At 36.6% G+C, this 20,018-nt stretch overlaps 1 protein-coding gene across 1 annotated transcript in view; it reads left to right on the top strand.

The window, feature by feature from the left end:
• The window catches only part of POLK (DNA polymerase kappa), an 88,469-nt gene extending 73,623 nt beyond the window's left edge, over positions 1 to 14,846 (top strand). The window contains exons 9-15 of the mRNA XM_025387383.1: positions 547 to 713; positions 2,828 to 2,860; positions 6,084 to 6,180; positions 9,639 to 9,810; positions 11,973 to 12,932; positions 13,505 to 13,547; positions 13,692 to 14,846. Coding sequence (XP_025243168.1) covers positions 547 to 713; positions 2,828 to 2,860; positions 6,084 to 6,180; positions 9,639 to 9,810; positions 11,973 to 12,932; positions 13,505 to 13,547; positions 13,692 to 13,773 — 1,554 coding nt within the window. The 3' untranslated portion in view covers positions 13,774 to 14,846. The remainder of the gene's footprint in view (positions 1 to 546; positions 714 to 2,827; positions 2,861 to 6,083; positions 6,181 to 9,638; positions 9,811 to 11,972; positions 12,933 to 13,504; positions 13,548 to 13,691) is intronic.
• The last annotated feature ends 5,172 nt before the right edge of the window (positions 14,847 to 20,018 follow it).

Consider the following 20,018-nt stretch of genomic DNA (forward strand, 5'->3'; position numbering starts at 1 on the left):
AATAAAAAGTTTCACTTAAATTTGTTAATCCCACCATTCCCCAAGTTTATATGAACACAGCACTCCTTTTTTAATGCCTTTTGAACTTACATGAAGCCCTAGTTTAGTAAATGTGGTCAAAAAGTAATTAAAGCAGTTTTCCTGCATGACTTGTGAAGATAGTCACATTATTCGTACCTTTTATCGATTATAAAATATAAAATGAGCACTTTGGGAAGCCAGGGTGGGCGGATCACCTGAGGTCAGGAGTTCGAGACCAGTCTGACCAACATGGAGAAACCCCATCTCTACTAAAAATACAAAATTAGCCGGGTATGGTGGCGCGTGTCTGCAATTCCAGCTACTCAGGAGGCTAAGGCAGGAGAATCGCTTGAACAACCCAGGAGGCGGAGGTTGCCGACGTGGCGCCACTGCACTCCAGCCTGGGCAGCAAGACCGAGACTCCATTCCCCCTGCCCCAAAAAAAAAAAAGTGTAGTGAGATTGTAATCTCAATTTTTAGCTTAACTTTAAAATCTATTAATAATAAATATTGATTCTTTTCTAGGTTTCTGGAATAGGAAAAGTTACAGAGAAAATGTTAAAGGCCCTTGGAATTATTACATGTACGGAACTTTACCAACAGAGGGCATTGCTTTCTCTCCTTTTCTCTGAAACATCTTGGCATTATTTCCTTCATATCTCCTTGGGTCTAGGTTCAACATACCTGACAAGGTATCTATATGTATTGTCATTCTGCTTTTTCTTAACGTTTGCTGCAATATCAGTTTTAACCATTGAGATGAGGCTATCTGGATAACATGTTTTAAAATTCTTTCAGGCTAGTTTAATTCAAAATATAATGTTTGAATTAGAGTCAACAGATTGGATGTAGGAGGAAAGGAAAAGAAGAATAAAGAATCACTCCTAGGTTGTGGCGTCAGCAGTTGGGTAGAGAGACAAGAGGAATGATAGCTACTTTCTTTTTTATCCCTACCTTGTTCTTTGTTCAGAACCTAAGAAATGCCAGTAGTCAGGTTGTTGTGAAAAGAAAGATGGCTATATTCTGTAATTCACCCTTTAAGGAAGGAGATGTAATGATTCTTTGAAAGCTTTAAACTACATTTCTTTTCTTTTCCAGATTTGTAAATGATTCATTCATTTAGTACTGAGTACTTTACTTTGTGTTAGGTACTATTCTAGGCACTGTGGATAACAGCAGCGAATAGGACAAATTCCTGCCCTCATGGAGTTTACAGACTAGTGTGAGCGATAGAAAATAATCAAATACACAAATGAAGAAAGTAAAGCAGAGTGAGGGCATAGAAAATGACTGGGGAGTAAGTGTGAAGGGTTAGCAACCATCATCCAAAGGCAGAGAGACCTGAGGGAGCCTGCCATGCAAAGGCTAGAAGAGGGAACAGCTGGAGGAAATACCCTGGGTTTTCTTCCCTGCCACTCTTTCATGTAGGTCTTAAAAAGAGGAACCCTAGAGGTAGAAGGTAAATTGTTGTGGGATAGTAGGTGAAAAGAAGGAAATTTTAAAAGACTGGGAATCATGGAAGTCAACACTGGGCACTATTTTTACAATTTTGTCATCACCTTGTCAGCCTGTCCTCAAAATGACTCCTTTATATTCTTGTATTTAAACTGAAGGACAACAATAAAAATCAATGAGGATGCATGTAAAATTGATGGACCAATTAAGCCTACTAAATTTTACAGAGAGTGCAAGGCTTGTTGTATTGCTTTTCTCGTCTCTTCCTGCTCTTCAATCTTTTGAGTCCACAGTTAGCTGACTTTAATCTTCAGTGGGCATAAGGAAAGATAAAGATATAACAGCACCATAAATAATTATATTTGAAGATAGCAGGAAATAAAACTTCATTTTTAATCCAAAATTTTTTTTATTTCCATAGTGCTTGAAAACAATATAGTTCTGATGTAACATAACATATATTAACTTGTGGTATTTAGAGATGCAGGTAAGGCTTTTATGTGAAATTCATAGGTAATTTATAATAAAAAATACAAAGCCTGCCTTTCCCTCTGCCCATATTCTCTATTCGCCTATTCTGCTTTGCTTTTTAATCAGAGTACTTCTCCCCTTCTAACCCGTTCCATATTTACTACTATATTTGTTTATCTGTCTCTCTCCAATGGGATATATACATTTCCTAAGGGCAAGTACTTGGTCTGTTTCCTTCATTACTGTATCCTCAAGTTCTAGAACAGTGCTTGAATCATAATAGGTTCACTAAATATTTGGAAAATGAGTACTCTACATGTCATTTCAACTTTTTGGTTTTAACTAATCCTGTCAGAGCAGCTAGAATACAGCCAAACTAGGTGGTTCAGATTCCCAATCTTCATTCTATAGCTGTGTACCAAATTCTGACTGAGGTTCTATATAGTGGTATAAATGAATAATGAATAGGCTGTGGGAGAAAGAAGTTAATATAGTAAGCCAAAAACTAGATAACTGATTTTAAATTATTTAAAATTCAATTATATTTTATAACTGGAAGATATTACACTATCACTTCCTATTTGTTTTTATAAGTTGTGGTTTTTGATAGTCAGGTTTTTAATAGAAGCAATTTCTAATATCTACCTATTTTCAAGTTTGTTCTTTTCAATAGATATAGACTTGATTCATAATCATATTAGCATCTTACCTGTCTATGTTCTTTGCTGATTTATTTTTAGATAAAAAACTGTTTTTCATGATGTATAAATTTTCATAAAAAATTTGAGATCTCTAAAAGGTAATTGATATGTTAAATCCTCTTCGTTAACTAAAAACAACTCAGTCTTTGAAAAATAAAGTCTTTTTTTTTCATTTCAAGGGATGGAGAGAGGAAGAGTATGAGCGTTGAGAGGTAATGTTTTATTTATTAATTATTGTTAATTGTGCATAATTCATGTTATTTTAAACTAATATTGAATTAATTTTTAGTAAATATCACTGAAATAAGAAATCTATTTGCAAATTATTATAACAATTTTTAGTAGTTTACATTCCCTGCAGTAAATGCCTTGGTATAAGACTATTATTTTCAGTTGCTATAATCTCAGAAATTAACTTCAGCTATTTTTTTAATGTTGGTTTTAATCCTACCTAGTGAAAACCAAGCATTTTAGAATTTCATATCTTAATTTCTAGCTTGTTTATAAGGACAATTGAGTATTTACTTCAGAAATTTAAGAAGTAACAATTGGAATTCTTCCTAAAATTATTTCAATATTGGTGATTAAGCAGAAGCTTAAACAGTAAAATATTACTGATGAAAGAGAGCTTAAAGATGATCTAGTTTAGTGGTTTACAATCTTGTTTGAAAACCAAACGAAATAATGATGGAAACTTACTGTTTGGGGAAATAAGTCATTGTTTGAAACGTCCTTCAATTATCTCCTCAAAGCAGCAAGGTTCCACTGAGACATTTAAGAAACACTGACCTAGGGCCCGGCAAGGTGGCTCACACCTGTAATCCCAGCACTTTGGGAGGCTGAGGTGGGCAGATCACTTGAGGCCAGGAGTTCTAGATGAACCTGGCCAACATGGCAAAACCCTGTCTCTACTAAAAATACAAAAATCAGCCCGGCATGGTGGCTTACACCTTTAATGTCAGCTACTTGGGTGGCTGAGGCAAGAGAATTGCTTGAACCCGGGAGGCGGAGTTTACAGTAAGCTGAGATGGCACCACTCCACTGCAGCCTGGGCGACAGAGTAAGACTCTGTCTCAAAATCAAAACAAGACAAAACAAAACACTGACCTAGTACAAGGTTGTGTTCATATTCCACATATGTTATTTGTGGTCAGAAAAGCTGAATAACTTTTACAGGACAGCATAATAAATGGCTTTGATAAAAATTGCTATTTTAGGTTTTGGTCCATATGAAAGCAAGCAAAGAGAGATTTAAAAAAAAGCATCCAAAAGCAAAATAGTATTGCCCTATTTGATAAATTTCTCTGCCATTTTCTCTGTTATTGGGAGCACTATTTGATGTACAGGAATGTGTTCTCCACTTTTTTTTTTCTGGAACCTGTCTCCTCTTGGCTTTTTAAAATGGGCAATATAACATCAAATTTGGTAAGAAGTTGGGGGAAAGGAGGTTGCAATTTATATCACAAACTAACTTCTCTAATACAGAAGGAACTCTTATAATCAATAAAAAAAGGGACAGTAAGCCAACAGAAAAAATGAACAAAGGTCTAATTAATTAACAGAAAAGGAAATACAAATGGCTCTTAAAACAAGTGAAAATATTACCATTTTCATTTATAATTAAAGAAATACAGATTGAAAGTTCTCTCAGATACCTTTCTTTCACTAATCAGGTTGGCAAAGATTCTAACATACTCTGTTGGCAAAACTGTAGGAATGAAAATGTGTAAACTTTAGAGGGAGTACATTAAGTTTTTTTAATTGCTATTAAAACAAGTTTCTACAAATTTAGTGGCTTAAAACAACACAGATTTATTCTCTATCATTCTGAAAGTCAGTGGTTCTAAAGTTAATGTGTTGGTAGAGCTCCATTTCTTCTAGAAGCTCTGGGAGAGAGTCCATTTCTTTATGAAAAGGTTCTAGAGGCCATAGAAGCTTTGGCTCATAGCCTCAGCAACTTCTTTCTCTGACTGTAACCCTCCTGCCTCCTTCTTATAAGGACCCTTGGGATTACATTGGGCAAAGCTGAACATTCCAGAATAATCCTCCGTCAGAATTTAATCACATCTACTAAGTCCCTTTTGTCATATAAGATACTAGGTTCACAGATTTCAGGGATTAGGATGTGGACATTTTTAGGGACCATTATCTAGCCTACCACAGGGGGTAAGAAATTTGATAATATGTGTCAAAATCACAGATACATGTACTTTGATGCCATAATTCTTTTACTAAGAATTAATTCCAGAGATGTAGTCACATGTCATTTTACATATATACAGGGTTACTTATTGCATTTTTTATGATAGAAAAAAACTGTAATATCCATGAATAGAGAATTGGTTAAATTACCTTACATCATTAAATTAGAATATTATGCTGCTATATAAAAATGAGGAAATCATTTACTCATGGGGAACTCTCACCATGATAAATTGAGAAAAGCAGGGTATTAAACAATGTATCTAAAATTCTACTGTTTATGTAAAACATGAGAGGAAAATGTCTAATGGTTTGCTTATTTTATATATATATATATACTTGGAATATTTCTTTTTTTTTTTTGAGATGGAGTCTCTGTTGCCCAGGCTGGAGTGCAGTGGCGTGATCTTAGCTCACTGCAAGCTCCGCCTCCCGGGTTCTCGCCCTTCTCCTGCCTCAGCCTCCCAAGTAGCTGGGACTACAGGCGCCCGTATACGTGGAATATTTCTAAGGAATTCATAAGAATAAGAAGCTGACACATTGGTTGCCACTAGGAAAGAGAACTGAGTAGCTGAGGTTAAGGTTAGAAGTAGAAAGGGGACTCTTTACTGAAGAGTTACTTGCTCAGGGTCCATACTCATCATTCTGGTCTCTTTGTATTATCCTCTTTTATGTTAATATCACTTGTCAACTTATTTCAACACTCTTTTGTAGATGAATTCAAAATACCTACATTTAGTCTTATCAGCCTTCTATTTTCAGCTGTCTATTAAACAACTCTGCCTAGGTTCCATGAGCCAACCCCTTAAATCTACTTAAAGGTGTTTCTCATCCAGAAAATCCATGTACAGTAATTGGAATGATGTTCTCATTTGGACTTTTTTAACATAATCCTCTGTAACAAAGTCTATATATACATATACCCTAATCTGTTTTAAGTTCTGGAGGCATTACCATTATCTGTTGGTAATTTTAATTATCTTTTTTGTGATATAATAGAGCAACAGCATAAAATTGTTTCTTTGCTACTCAAGCTTTCCTGTTTAAGTGGGTTTCCATTATTTACATAGATCTTAGATGTTTTTACTTAATTAAATTTTAGTTCATTTGAAAACTTTATTTTGTACTGCAGAAAATATAACTTCATGCTAGCCATATAAATATGCATACCATTTCCAAATTATCCTGGATTATAGTTTACTTTGTGCACCAAAATTATTCTTATCTTTCTAGGACATTCAGTGAGATAAATAAAGCGGAAGAACAATACAGCCTATGTGAAGAACTTTGCAGTGAACTTGCTCGAGATCTACAGAAAGAAGGACTTAAGGTGCTTTATTTTGATATGGTGTCCTTAGTTTTTAAGTTTTTTAATAATAAAATACTACCTTAAAGCTAGAGTTAGATTACACATTATTCTTAAAGGTGAATACAAATTAATAAACGTCAGAATAGTGCAGTCCTATCACCAACAGTCAGATACAAATCCAATTCTGACCTATATCTGGAGTCTGTGATGGGGTGATTCTATGAAGAAGCAACTTGTGAGGATAGTGTGGTTCAGTATAATTCAGAGGACTTTACTTCTGTACCTCAGGAGTACATTTGAATAAGTTAAAACCAGAGTTACACTGGCATTAGAGAATAAGGCAGAAGAAAGAATTTGCAGAGAATTGTATTCACATATTACAAATGTCTTTCCAATTATCCTTTAATGTTTTTCTTACTTAGACAATGACTTTCTAAAATAGCCATTTTGTTTCAAGCTTGTAATCCAGGTTGCTTAACACAGGACAACAAAACCTATAAGACTTTGAACTTGCTATTTTATAATCTTCACTCACAACAATTTATATTTAGAGTATTCCCAACACTCTCAAACCAGAGGCAGAATCAGTACAAAGCGTAATAAAAAGGTATTTTAAAATTGCTACACAGGTACAAATATCTGGTTTGATAGAAGAAATGAGACCTAGTGTTCAATAGATCAGTAAAGTGATTATAGTGTACAGTATCTATTTTACATATCAGAATAGCTAGAAGAGAACAATTTGCATGTTTCTAGCATAAAGAAAATACAAATATTTAAGGTGGTAGATATCCCAAGTACACTTATTTGATCTTTACAAAGATCAAAACTATGAGGTACATGTGATAACTTACTATGTTCATATAATGCATCAGTAAAACTATTACGCTAATCAGTGAAAAATTTGTTTTAAAAAAATTAGTACCAAGAGTGGGATATCTTATGAGTATTTTTCTCATAGTCCTTCTCTATCATACCTTGAGTTTAAATAATTTTCTTTTTAAAAAATGTTTAATAAACATTTAATTTTATGATCATTTTAGGTTTCCAGAAAAGTCACAAAAATAATAGAATTTCAGCATACTCCTCACCTGGTTTCCTCCATTATTAACATACTACCAGAGTACATTTGTCAAAAGTAAGAAACTGATATTTCATTCATTGCCAATTATTAAGTCAACCCTAGACTTTATTTGGAGTTTACTTATTTTTCCATTAATATCCTCCCTGCCTTCTAGAGTTCAATCCAGGGGACTACATTGCATTTAGCTGTCATGTCTCTCCGGTTTCCTGGTCTGTGATAGTTTCTTAGTTTTTCCTTCTTTTTCATGACCTCAACAATCTTGGGTATTACCATACAGGTATTTTGCAGAATGTCGCCCAATCTGGGTTTGTCTGATGATTTTCTCATAATTAGATCAGGGTTATGGATTTTTAGAAAGAATATCACAAAGAGGAAGTGCCTTTCTCATAACATCCTATCATGGGGTATATAATAGCCACATGATGTCATGGATGATATTAACTTTCCTTACTTGGTTACTGTTTGCTAGGCTTCTCCACTGTGAAGTTAATGTTTTTCCCTTTGGAAGTAAGTCAGTAAATCTAATCTACCCTGAGATGAGAGAGAGCAGGAATTAACTTCCTCCTCCAGGGGATACTAAAATATACATAACATAAAATTTACCATTTTAACCATTTTTAAGTGTACAGTTCATACTGTTTTATAACCATCACCACCACCCATCTCTAGAACTGTTTCATTGTCTCCACTGAAACCCTGCACTCATAAAACACTTAACTGTAAAAGGAATTCTTACATTTAAATTGTTTGGCATAGCATCTGACAATGCAGAAGGCACACAATAAGTGTGAGCTATTCATAAGTCCTTTTCAGTGAGACACTTTTAGAAATATTTTTTTCCTTCCTTTGTAGATAATGAATCAACCTCCAAAAGAGATTCAGTAAAAGTAAAAGTGATCATTTAACCTTTCCCTTAATGTAATGGCCTTTCATAAAAATTCAGTTGTGGGGCCAGGCACAGTGGCTCATTCCTGTAATCCCAGCTTTTGGGGAGGCTGAGGTGGGTGGATCACCTGAGGTCAGGAGTTTGAGATCAGCCTGGCCAACATGGTGAAACCCCATCCCTACTAAAAATGGTGGCGGGCACCTGTAATCCCAGCTACTCTGGAGGCTGAGGCAGGAGAACCATTGGAACCTGGAAGGCAGAGGCTGCAGTGAGCCGAGATCCCGCCACTGCACTCCAGCCTGGGCAACAGAGTGAGACTCTGTCTAAAACAAAAAACAAACAAAAAAATTCAGTTAGGAAGGGGAATAATAATTACTGGCTAGAATGGGATTTTAGGTCAGGCATAGTGGCTCATGGCTGTAATCTCAGCACATTAGGAAGCTGAGGCAAGAGATTGCTTGAGGCCACGAGTTCAAGACCAGCCTGGGCAACACAGTGAAATCACGTCTCTACAAAAAAAATTTTTAAATTAGCTGGACATGGTGGCACGAGTGTGTAGTCCCAGCTACTTGGGAGGCTGAGGCAGGAGGATAACATGAGCCTGGGCGGTCGAAGCTGCAGTGAGCCATGATCACGCCACTGTACTCCAGCCTGGGCAATAGAGCGAGACCCCCATCTCAAAAACAAAATAAAATGGGATTTCAGCTTGTGTTTGGAAAGGGGAGTAAAAGTTTTTGGCTAAAATGGTATTTTAATTTTTTTTTTTTTTTTTTTGAGGTGGAGTCTTGCCCTGTCACCCAGGCTGGAGTGCAATGGTATGATCTCGGCTCAATGCAACCTCCGCCTCCCAGCTTCAAACTGTTCTCCTGCCTCAGTCTCCCCAGTCGCTGGGATTAAAGGCGCCTGCCGTCATGCCCAGCTAATTTTTGTATTTTTAGTAGAGACAGGGTTTCACCATATTGGCCAGGCTGGTCTTGAACTCCTGACCTCGTGATCCGCCCGCCTGAGCCTCCCAAAGTGCTGGGATTACAGGCGCGAGCCACCACGCCCGGCCTCTTATTCTTTGTGGTATTTTTATCACCATGTTTTATAAATAATTGGTTATACTTCCATAATCTTATGTCCGTAAACCTTTCTGAATTTTTCTAACATGTAAATGACTTTTTTCTAGAAGTTAGGAAGTCATACAGAATAATGTATTCTGGTGGGTGCAGTAGCTCATGCCTATAATCGCAACACTTTGCAAGGCCAGGATCGCTTGAGGCCAGGAATTTGAGACTAGCGTAGGTAACGTAGTGAGACTCCATCTCTACAAAAAATAAAAAATTAGCTGGTGTAGTGACATGCACTTGTAATCTTAGCTACTCAGGAGGCTGAGGCAAGAGGATCACTTGAGCCCAGAAGTTGAAGGCTGCAGTGAGCTACAGCTGTGCCAGCGCACTCCAGCATGGACAACAGAGAGAGACTCTGTCTCATAAATAAATAAATAACATATTGTATATGTTATAGGGTAGAACTGTTACCATTAAGTTGAAGAATGTGAATTTTGAAGTAAAAACTCGTGCATCTACAGTTTCATCTGTTGTTTCTACTGCAGAAGAAATATTTGCCATTGCTAAGGAATTGCTAAAAACAGAAATTGATGCTGATTTTCCACATCCCTTGAGATTAAGACTTATGGGTATGACTTTTTTATTTTTTTGTTTTTCCTTAAATCTGCTAGGTTTTCCCAAATAATTAACTTTGGGAATACAGGGGGCCCCCAACTTAACAATGGTTCAACTTAATGATTTTTCAACTTTGCGATGGTGGGAAAGTTGTATGCTTTCAGTACACTTTTGACTTACAGTGCGGTTACATCCCGATAAACCTGACATAAATTGAAAGTATTGTAAGTTGACTTATTATGTTTTCAATTTACAGTGGGTTTATCTGGATACAATCCTATTGTAAGTCAATGAGCACCTGTATTCTTGCCTTCATTTTATTTCTTAAATCTGTTTAGGAAGTTCTTCCTTTGCTGCTGCCATTTATCTTAATTATTAGACCCTGATGTGTGAAGCCATGATCATTAGTTTAATTCCAGTAAGAGCCAATTAAAGTTGTTCTTTTCCTCATAACTTAATGAAATTCTTGTGGCCAGGTATCTTTCAAAATTCAAAACTTTTCAGATTTTGGAAAGCAAATTCAGTGCATGTAGAGTATATTATGTTGTAATACTTCTTTGTGGATCTGGGGCAACACCCCCTATTCAAACATATTAATATTTCTATAGCAAAACAAAATATTCAGAGACTGTAAAGACTGATGACTTTAGTCATCAGGTATCACTTGTTGCTTACAATTTTCAGAACTTTTTGGATTTTGGAATTACAGATAAAGGATTGTGACATTGTGAAATCACATCTCCAAGCCATTACATGGTAAAAACTAACAAGCCATGTTTCCAAAGTGAACTGGTTGAAAGTATGTATATGGATCAGCACTCCAAATGCACATTTTACTAGTAAGGAGTGGGTCACTAGCCATACTTTCATTTATGAAAGATATAGCACACACTGAAATCTACTGAATAAAGTGTTAATTAAAAGAGCCAGGCCAGGTGTGGTGTCTCACACCTGTAATCCCAACACTTTGGGAGGCCAAGGCAGGTGGATCGCCTGAGGTCAGGAGTTTGAGACCAGCCTGGCCAACATAGTGAAACCCCATCTCTACTAAAACTACAAAAAATTAGCTGGACACAGTGGTGGGCACCTGTAATCCCAGCTGCTCGAGAGGCAGAGGCAGGAGAATCGCTTGAACCTGGGAAGTGGAGGTTGCAGTGAGCTGAGATCACACCATTGCACTCCAGCCTGGGCAACAAGAGTGAAACTCTACCTCAAAAAAAAAAAAAAAAGCCAAGAGCAGATATCTATAGAAGCTTAATTCATAATTGCCAAAACTTTGAAACAAGCAAAATGTCCTTCGGTACATGAATGGATAAATAAACTGTGGTACATACAGACAGTGGAATAATATTCAGCACAGAAAAGAAGTGAATTATCAATTCATGAAAAGACATGAATGAAACTGAACTGCATAATGTTAAGTAAAAGAAGCCAATCTGAAAAAACTAAATACTGTATGATTCCAACCATATGAGATTCTGGAAAAGGCAAATATGAGTACCATAAAAAATAATTGATTGTCAGGAGTTAAGAGGAGAAGAAGGGATGAATAGGCAAAAACACAGGAATTTTAGGGCAATGAAATGATTCTGTATGATTCTATAATGACACGTCATTATAAATTTGTCCAGGCACACAGAATGTATTCCAAGGGTGAACCCTATGTAAGCTATGGACTTTGAGTGACAATGTTGTGGCAATGTAGGTTTATAGATTGTAACAAATGTACCACTCTGGTGCCACATGTTGATAGTTGGGGTGGAGGGGTATGCTTGTGTAGGGGAAGGGAATCTATGGGAACTCATTGTACCTTTTGCTCAATTTTGCTGTGAACCTAAAATTTCTCTAAAAAATAAAGTTTATTAGAAAAAAAAGAGCTAAAGAGTCTGTATAGTTGACTCCGGTTAGTTACTGGTATTAATGTAATGGTATGTGTCATATATGAATTAAAATCCTACATCTTTATGCTAACTCCAAATAGATAGTTAATATTTAATGATATTCTTTTATAAAGGAAGGTAAATTTGTACTTATAATAACAGCTTTGAAATGTGACTTATTTTTTCTCTCTAGCCAACCTTTTGCATATGTCATAGCACTGGACAAAATGTTTTTATGCATTATGAGTGAATTGGCTTTGTTCAATATGAAATTGATTGTGATTGGTTTAATTTAGGTGTTCGGATATCTAGTTTTCCCAATGAAGAAGACAGGAAACACCAACAAAGGAGCATTATTGGCTTTTTACAGGCTGGAAACCAAGCCCTGTCAGCCACTGGGTGTATACTAGAGAAAACAGACAAAGATCAGTTTGTAAAACCTCTAGAAATGTCTCATAAGAAGAGTTTCTTTGATAAAAAACGATCAGAAAGGAAATGGAGTCACCAAGATACATTTAAATGTGAAACCGTGAATAAACAAAGTTTCCAGACATCACAACCATTCCAAGTTTTAAAGAAGAAGATGAGTGAGAATTTGGAAATATCAGAGAATTCAGATAACTGTCAGATATTTACCTGTCCTGTTTGCTTTAGGGCACAAGGGTGCATCAGTCTGGAAGCCTTTAATAAACATGTAGATGCATGTCTTGATGGATCTTCAATCAGTGAAAACTCTAAAGTGTTCTCGTGTTCACATGTTTCTGCTACCAGAGTTAACAAGAAAGAAAATGTTCCTGCTTCTTCACTTTGTGAGAAGCAAGATTATGAAGCCCATCCAAAAATTAAAGAAGTGTCTTCAGTAGATTGTGTAGCTTTAGTAGATACTATAGATAACTCATCTAAAGCAGAAAGCGTAGATGCTTTAAGTAATAAGCATATCAAGGAAGAATGTTCTAATCTCCCAGGCAAGTCTTTTAATATTGAACACTGTCATCAGAATTCTTCTTGCACTGTTTCGTTGGAAAACGAAGATGTTGGATTATTAAGCAGACAAGAATCCTGCCAGCCTTACTTATGTGAAGTGATAACAGGCCAAGCTCTAGTTTGTCCTGTTTGTAATGTAGAACAAAAGACTTCAGATCTAACCCTGTTCAATGTGCATGTGGATGTTTGCTTAAATAAAAGTTTTATCCAAGAATTAAGAAACGACAAAGTTAACCCAGTTAATCAACCCAAAGAAAGTTCCAGAAGTACTGGTGAGTGTGTAGTCATTTTAAACTGCATGATTTTCTAGGAATATGTTTTATTAAAATTAATGAGATTGTTAAATCTGAAACATATACTATTAAATGGGTAGTTTGTGTATGCCACCATTTAGGGAAATGTTGGTTACCTTGCCATAGGTTAGAATTAACTCAAGCCTATAGATTGTGAATTTGGGGAAAACTTTGGTTTGATCTTGATTTAGCACAGAATGAACTCAAAGGTTTAAGGAGCTGAGTGATCTAATCAAAAAAGAAATTCCTTCAGAGAGTATCTGTGAAGACACAGTGGTAAGTTAACTATAACTGCATAACCAGAAAGCCTCTTTAACTTATTTTTTGGTAGTGCTGACTCTACCCAAATTTCACCAATAAAATTAAGTGTAATGCTAATAAAATTAGTAAATTACAAAGAAATTATAGTTTTTGGTGTGTTTCCCTATGAACTATATAGTACCACGGAAGTTATTATCTTTAATCAATAAGTTTTAACTTTTTAAATTTTTGTACAACTTTTTAATTATTTCATATTATTCATTATGGAATTTCTTGACTTTCCTCTAAAGGTAGCTCAAGTGGAGTACAGAAGGCTGTAACAAAAACGAAAAGGTATGGCTAATTTGAGCTTTAATAAAGCTGGCTACAATATGAAAATTCAATCATTTTATAAATTATTAAGTAATCAATGTTAGAAATGAATGATTTTCTAGAATCTCTTCCTGCATTTTAATTGTGTGTTCCTTTTAATTCTAGGCCAGGATTGATGACAAAGTACTCATCAAAGAAAATAAAACCAAACAATCCCAAACATACCCTTGATATATTTTTTAAGTAAACATTGAACATTTTATCATTAATTTTAAATTGAAACTTGTTATTTTATAATCAATGAATTTGTTCTTTATGATTTTAAGTTTGCAGATTTATTTAGTGAAGGCAAGTGCAATAATCCTTCCTCAGATGATGTTTACTTTTCTAAGATATATATATATTGATTCCGTATATCTGTTTTATAACCATGAGAATTTTACTTCCATTATACATCAATTGGAAATTAATCCTGTTATGAGATAATTTTTAAAAGGGAAATTAGGAATGAGATAAGAAGGTGGTGTTTTTTTATTATTTTTATACTGAATATAAAAACATATTTGTAAGGGCTCTCAAAGATTTACAGAAACCTATATTATCATAAGAATTTTTCAGCACTTAACTACTTTGTTGGCATTGATTCTAGTATCTAAATACTTCATGAGCATTCATAATTAAAATTTATCTTAAGTTCTGTGAAGAGTATTAACATAACTAGTACAAGTGGTTTTCTTCAGGAAAATAAATATCACAGTTATTATCTGCGTTAAAATGGTTTTTGCCTAAAATACAATTTTTAATCTGACTTTTCTTATTTAGAATTCCGTTATCTTATGAATAAGCACTTGAATCACTTTTTAAAATATTTAGTCTAAGATGATTCAAAGTAGTTTTATTTTAATACAGGACCTTTAAATGGCAGTATTTCATTTCTTGTCAATTATGTTGGTACTCTCCACAAATCTATAAAGAAGGATGAATTGTACAGTCATTTTTTAATAATCTTCAAGAGAAAATGTGTAATTCAAAAGATTAATGTGTATTAAAACACATTACATATCTTAGTTACATTTCTATCAACATTTTTATTAATATTTGTGAAAGAAGAGAGCTTAATAGTAGTTAGCTTAAGTAGTTTTTCCAAATACTTTTGTGCTATCTATGAGTTCTTCTCAAAAAATAATTATTTAGGCCAGGCACAATGGCTCATACCTGTAAGGACAGCACTGTGGGAGGCTGAGGTGGGCAGATCACTTGAGGTCAGGAGTTTGAGACCAGCCTGGCCAACATGATAAGACCCTATCTCTACTAAAACGAAAAAAAAAAAAAAATTAGCCAGGCTTGGTGGCACATGCCTGTAATCCCAGCTACTCAGATAGCTGAGGCAGGAGAACCTCTTGAACCTGGGAGGTCGAGGCTGCAGTCAGCCAAGATCTTGCCACTACACTGCAGCCTGGATGAAGAGCGAGACCCTGTCTCAATATTAGTTATTATTACTATTTAATTGTAACATGAAGTTGGAAGCCATTTTATGTTACTTCTTTAAGGAGCTAAATCTTTTGTTCTCTTATATTTTTGTTTTCTCTCCTCTTTTCATATTTTAGCTTATGATCTAAATATATATATTATAATATTTTAGGAATAGCTTAATTGAGAACTCATAGACTTTGGCAAAGTGGTAACTGGACTTTTAATTACTAGATTGTTTAAATTAGGCTTAATGCCTGTTAGCATGCCAATCCAATCCCATGACTGATGTTATTATACACTGTGGCAAATACAAAGTTGTAGTGTTATGGTTCTTGATCATGTGATTTACTTATGTAAATTCTGTACAAATTTAAGTTCAATGAAATATTTAATGTACTGAAAGGTAAATAATACCATATTGAATTATTTTCTGTCTTGCCTTATGTTTATTTTTATTATCTTCAATATTAGATTAAATGCTAAATTATTTTCATTTAAGGATTTATTTAGTTGAATGTTAATCATTTAGTAATATTTAATAATCATTTGAAATCAAATTTAAAACTTTTATAGATCTAATAGAGATGGTTTTCTTACTTTTCCACTCTTCCTCCGTCTTATGCCTTCATTTTTATTTTCTCTGCCCAGAATTTTCTTCACATTCATTACTACCTGTTTTGTCTATTATATCCAACCCTAAGGCTATATTTCCCCTAAGGCTACCGCCTCAATCAGCATTTGGTCTTCTTTCCAAAGACAGCTGTAGACAGTTTGACCAAATATTTTGTTACCGCTTGTGATGGTTAATATTGAGTGTCAACTTGATTGGATTAAATAATGCAAAATATTGTTCCTGTGTGTGTCTATGAGGGTATTGCCAAAGAAGATTAACATTTGAGTCGGTGGGCTCAAGAGGCAGATCCACCCTCAGTCTAGTTGGGCACTCATCTGATCAGCTGCCAGCATACCTAGGATAAAAGCAGGCAGAGGAACTTGGAAGGACTACACTGGCTAAGTCTTCTGGCCTCCATCTTTCTCCTGTGCTGCATGTTTTCTGCCCTGGAACATCACACTCCAAGTTCTTCAGCTTTTGGACTCTTGGACTTGCCAGGGACTATGAGGCCTTCAGCCACAGACTGAAGGGCTGCACTGTCTGCTTCTCTACTTTTGAAGTTTTGGAACTCAGACTGGCTTCCTGGCTCCTCAGCTTGCAGACAGCCTGTATGGGACTTCACCTTGTGATTGTGTGAGTCAATTTTCCTAAGAAACTCCCCTTCATATATACATCTGTCTTATTAGTTCTGCCCCTCTAGAGAACCCTAATACACCACCAAACAAGTCACCAGTTTTCCAGTCTGTGATATTTGTGTCCCGACTCCCTGAAGTCTTCTCCCCAACCCTAAGTCAATTCGTTATATTAGGCTTTGTTATTTGCAGTACCCTATTTCTTTATCAGTTCAGTCACAAGTTTCCTGGTGCCTCTTCCTCGTTGAGTCACATGGGGACATGCTTAATTCTCCCAGAAATGTGTGACAGCATGTGTAAAATATTGCCAACCAGGGAAGCTCAACCAATCCTTGGTGTCCAAGGTTTTTACTAGAAGTCAGTCACACAGACATGCATCACACATGTGACTGACCTTACCTATTAAGTCTCAAGACCCCAGAGGTGTAGTGATACCTCATGGCCCAGGGCTTCAGCCATTCAAAAACAGACATTCACCATGAGTCATACTGTTAGCATAAACTATCTCATCAAACTAACAAAATGCAGCCCAAGGCCTCAGGCATACTAGAACACTATTATCAAACTGGAAATTCCAAGGGCTCAGGTCATTTCCCAGGAGCTAGTTAAGGAAGGGCCAGTACCTGAAGACACCTCTCTTTGAAAAGTGCAGGGCTTGAGTAACCTGAGGCTGCTGGGTTAACCCTTTACTGCATAAATGTCGAATTATTAGAATTGTATTCAAATAAAATATAAAAAAGAAAGATCACTTAGAGTAACTTTTTCCTGTCTCACTTGAATGATGCAGAGACACTTCAAATTCATAACATGTTTAGGAGGTCTCAAGGAGGATGGGCTATGCATTTGGAATGTATGCATATTAGAGTATAAAACAACAAATGACATAATTTCTTTGCATGTGTATAATCCTCTCTTCAATGTAGTTCAAAGGTCTCTTTTTTAATATCAGTCTTTACATTGTCCCTGTAATATAGAGCTATATACCTTTCCTCAATCTTATGTGATAGTAGGAAAAGTAACATTATAAGAAGTATTTATAAATTAATTCACTCCAACAGAAGTGCTTTATTTTAAAGTTAGCATGGGAATTGCAGTATCCGCAAGGTCAATGTCCCCACTGAAGAAGTGACCTTCTAGAGTAAGAAGTTTCAGCATCACCGTGGGTAATGGAAGCCATATAACAGAATTTAAGAAGGAACTTTGTGCTGAGAAAATGTAGACAGTGGTTACAGGCATTTATGTAAGAAGGCTGTAAGTTACGGCCGGGCGCGGTGGCTCAAGCCTGTAATCCCAGCACTTTGGGAGGCCGAGATGGGCGGATCACGAGGTCAGGAGATCGAGACCATCCTGGCTAACACGGTGAAACCCCGTCTCTACTAAGAAATACAAAAAATAGCCGGGTGAGGTGGCAGCGCCTGTAGTCCCAGCTACTCGGGATGCTGAGGCCGGAGAATGGCGTGAACCCGGGAGGCAGAGCTTGCAGTGAGCTGAGATCCGGCCACTGCACTCCAGCCTGGGCGACAGCGCGAGACTCCGTCTCAAAAAAAAAAAAAAAAAAAAGAAGGCTGTAAGTTAAAGGCAAGAGAGATGTAGCAATAAATAGGAGGGCAGAAAATAATATTTTTTCTGCCCTCATTAACAAATGTGTTTATTTACTACTCCTTACCTTTTAACTCATCCCCCCTGTATCCACTGCTACCTCTGCCAACCCTATATCTGTTACTGAATTCTGTCTCCTCTTGTGGGGCCTCTTGAAAATATCCATTTCTTTCCATCTCTTTTGTCAAGCCCTTATCAGTTGTCTAAACTCTGACTTTCCAACTGATGTGTCAGTTTTCCTTGCTCTAAACCATCTCACGCATTTTTTTACAGATTAGCCATAAACAGCGTTCCCATAATAGCACTCTCATGTCAAAAAAACAAAGCAATTTTCAAAAGCTCTCAACTGTCTCCAAGATTAGCAGTGGAATGAGTAGGAAAAGGGAGTGATTTTTAGTGTATGATTATTTCTGTGGTGTAAATACTCCCACCATGACAGATTTCAAGTTATGTGATGTCAACCAGTTCACAAAATTCCTGAAACTTTAACAGCTCTTGCAAGCCAGTACAAGCCAGTTCCTATATATCACTGTCCATGATGCATTCTAAACACTGGCTTGGCATTCAGGGTTTCCTGAACAGACCAAGCTGTTTCTCCTTTCTGCCATCTGTGCTCCATTGCTCCCTCTGTCCAGAATATGCTTCCTGAATGCCCCTTTTCTATCTCCCACCTACATAGTCACTCGTCTTTCAACTCAGCTCAGGGGCCACCTTCAGAAAATGGTTCCTTGCCCTCTGGAAAAACTGATCAGTCACTATTTTGTGCTGCTGTTTCTCTACAAAGATCATGAAACATTCTTTGCATGGCCCCCGATGTTGGTTTCTCCCTATCAGATTGTAGGCCCCAAGAGATCCTGGGCTTTCACTTATCTCTGAATTCCAAGTATGAAGTGTATGGCCTGGCACACAGTAGATACGGAGAGTCATTTGTTGACATGTAAATGAATAAATAGTATGTGTCCAAGAGTGTTTACTACTATCTTACTGTTTTTCTCTGCGAAGACAGAATGGTGGCTAAGTGGCTGCATTCACACTAGGTCCTAAAGAGTGGGCGTTCCAGAAAGAGACAATTGTATTTATTTCCCTTTATTAGATAATGGCTTGCTTTATACATGTTTTATTATTATACTGTGTCCTTTTGGAGTGGCTTGGAAGTATTTGCAAGAAGACTTAAAATACGACTATTAACCTGGGGCTAATAAAACTGTTTTTTGAGGAAATATTTCATTTAAAAAATCATACCTGGTGTACCTGGTGCTGAACTGTTGTTTTTAGAGACCAGGTCTGACCGTCACCCAGGCTGGAATGCAGTGTCATGATCATAACTCACTGCAGCCTGGAACTCTCAGGCTTGAGATCCTCTCATCTCAGCTTCCTGAGTAGCTGGGACTACAGGCTGGTGCCATGATGCCCAGCTAAGTTTTTGTAATTTTTGTTGAGATAGGATCTTGCTATGTGGCCTAGATTGGTCTTGAACTCCTGGCTTCAAGCAGTCCTCCTTCCTCAGCCTCCCAAAGCTCTGAGCCACCATGCCTGGCCCTGGTACTGAATTTTCTTTGACGTAATGTTCCATTTTGAAAAGCAGTGATATATTTGAACACACTTTGTGTTGCTAGGATTTTAGTAAACTTCACAGAGAGGTGATGTTTATTTCCCTGGAGAAAAAACTGTTTTTTCATTGTATAATTAAGGAGTAATCGCTTTTGCTTTGTAATACATAACTGAATTAGGTTGTTAAGAAAAACTCCAATGACATTATGGTGACTATTGGAAACATGATTCCATTTATTAAGCAAACCATAATATTGAACTGTTCCCCTTACCAGTATGAGGCAATTGTGATAGTGTTACTTTGTAACTGCTGCTGTCTACAGAATGCTCAGGGAAATTAAAGATAATTCAGAGACAAATGGTACTAACCCTTCTAACCTGTCTCTAAAGTGTAGAGGACTCTTTCCTGTATACACACACACACACACACACACAACCTCTGCCAACCACATACCTATCATTGAGTTCCGTCTACTCTTGTTGGGCCTCTTTGAAAACACTTCTTAGGGGCCGGGCGCGGTGGCTCAAGCCTGTAATCCCAGCACTTTGGGAGGCCGAGACGGGCGGATCACGAGGTCAGGAGATCGAGACCATCCTGGCTAACACGGTGAAACCCCGTCTCTA

This window comes from Theropithecus gelada, chromosome 6, assembly GCF_003255815.1.
Source record: "Theropithecus gelada isolate Dixy chromosome 6, Tgel_1.0, whole genome shotgun sequence".
Taxonomy (NCBI): domain Eukaryota; kingdom Metazoa; phylum Chordata; class Mammalia; order Primates; family Cercopithecidae; genus Theropithecus; species Theropithecus gelada.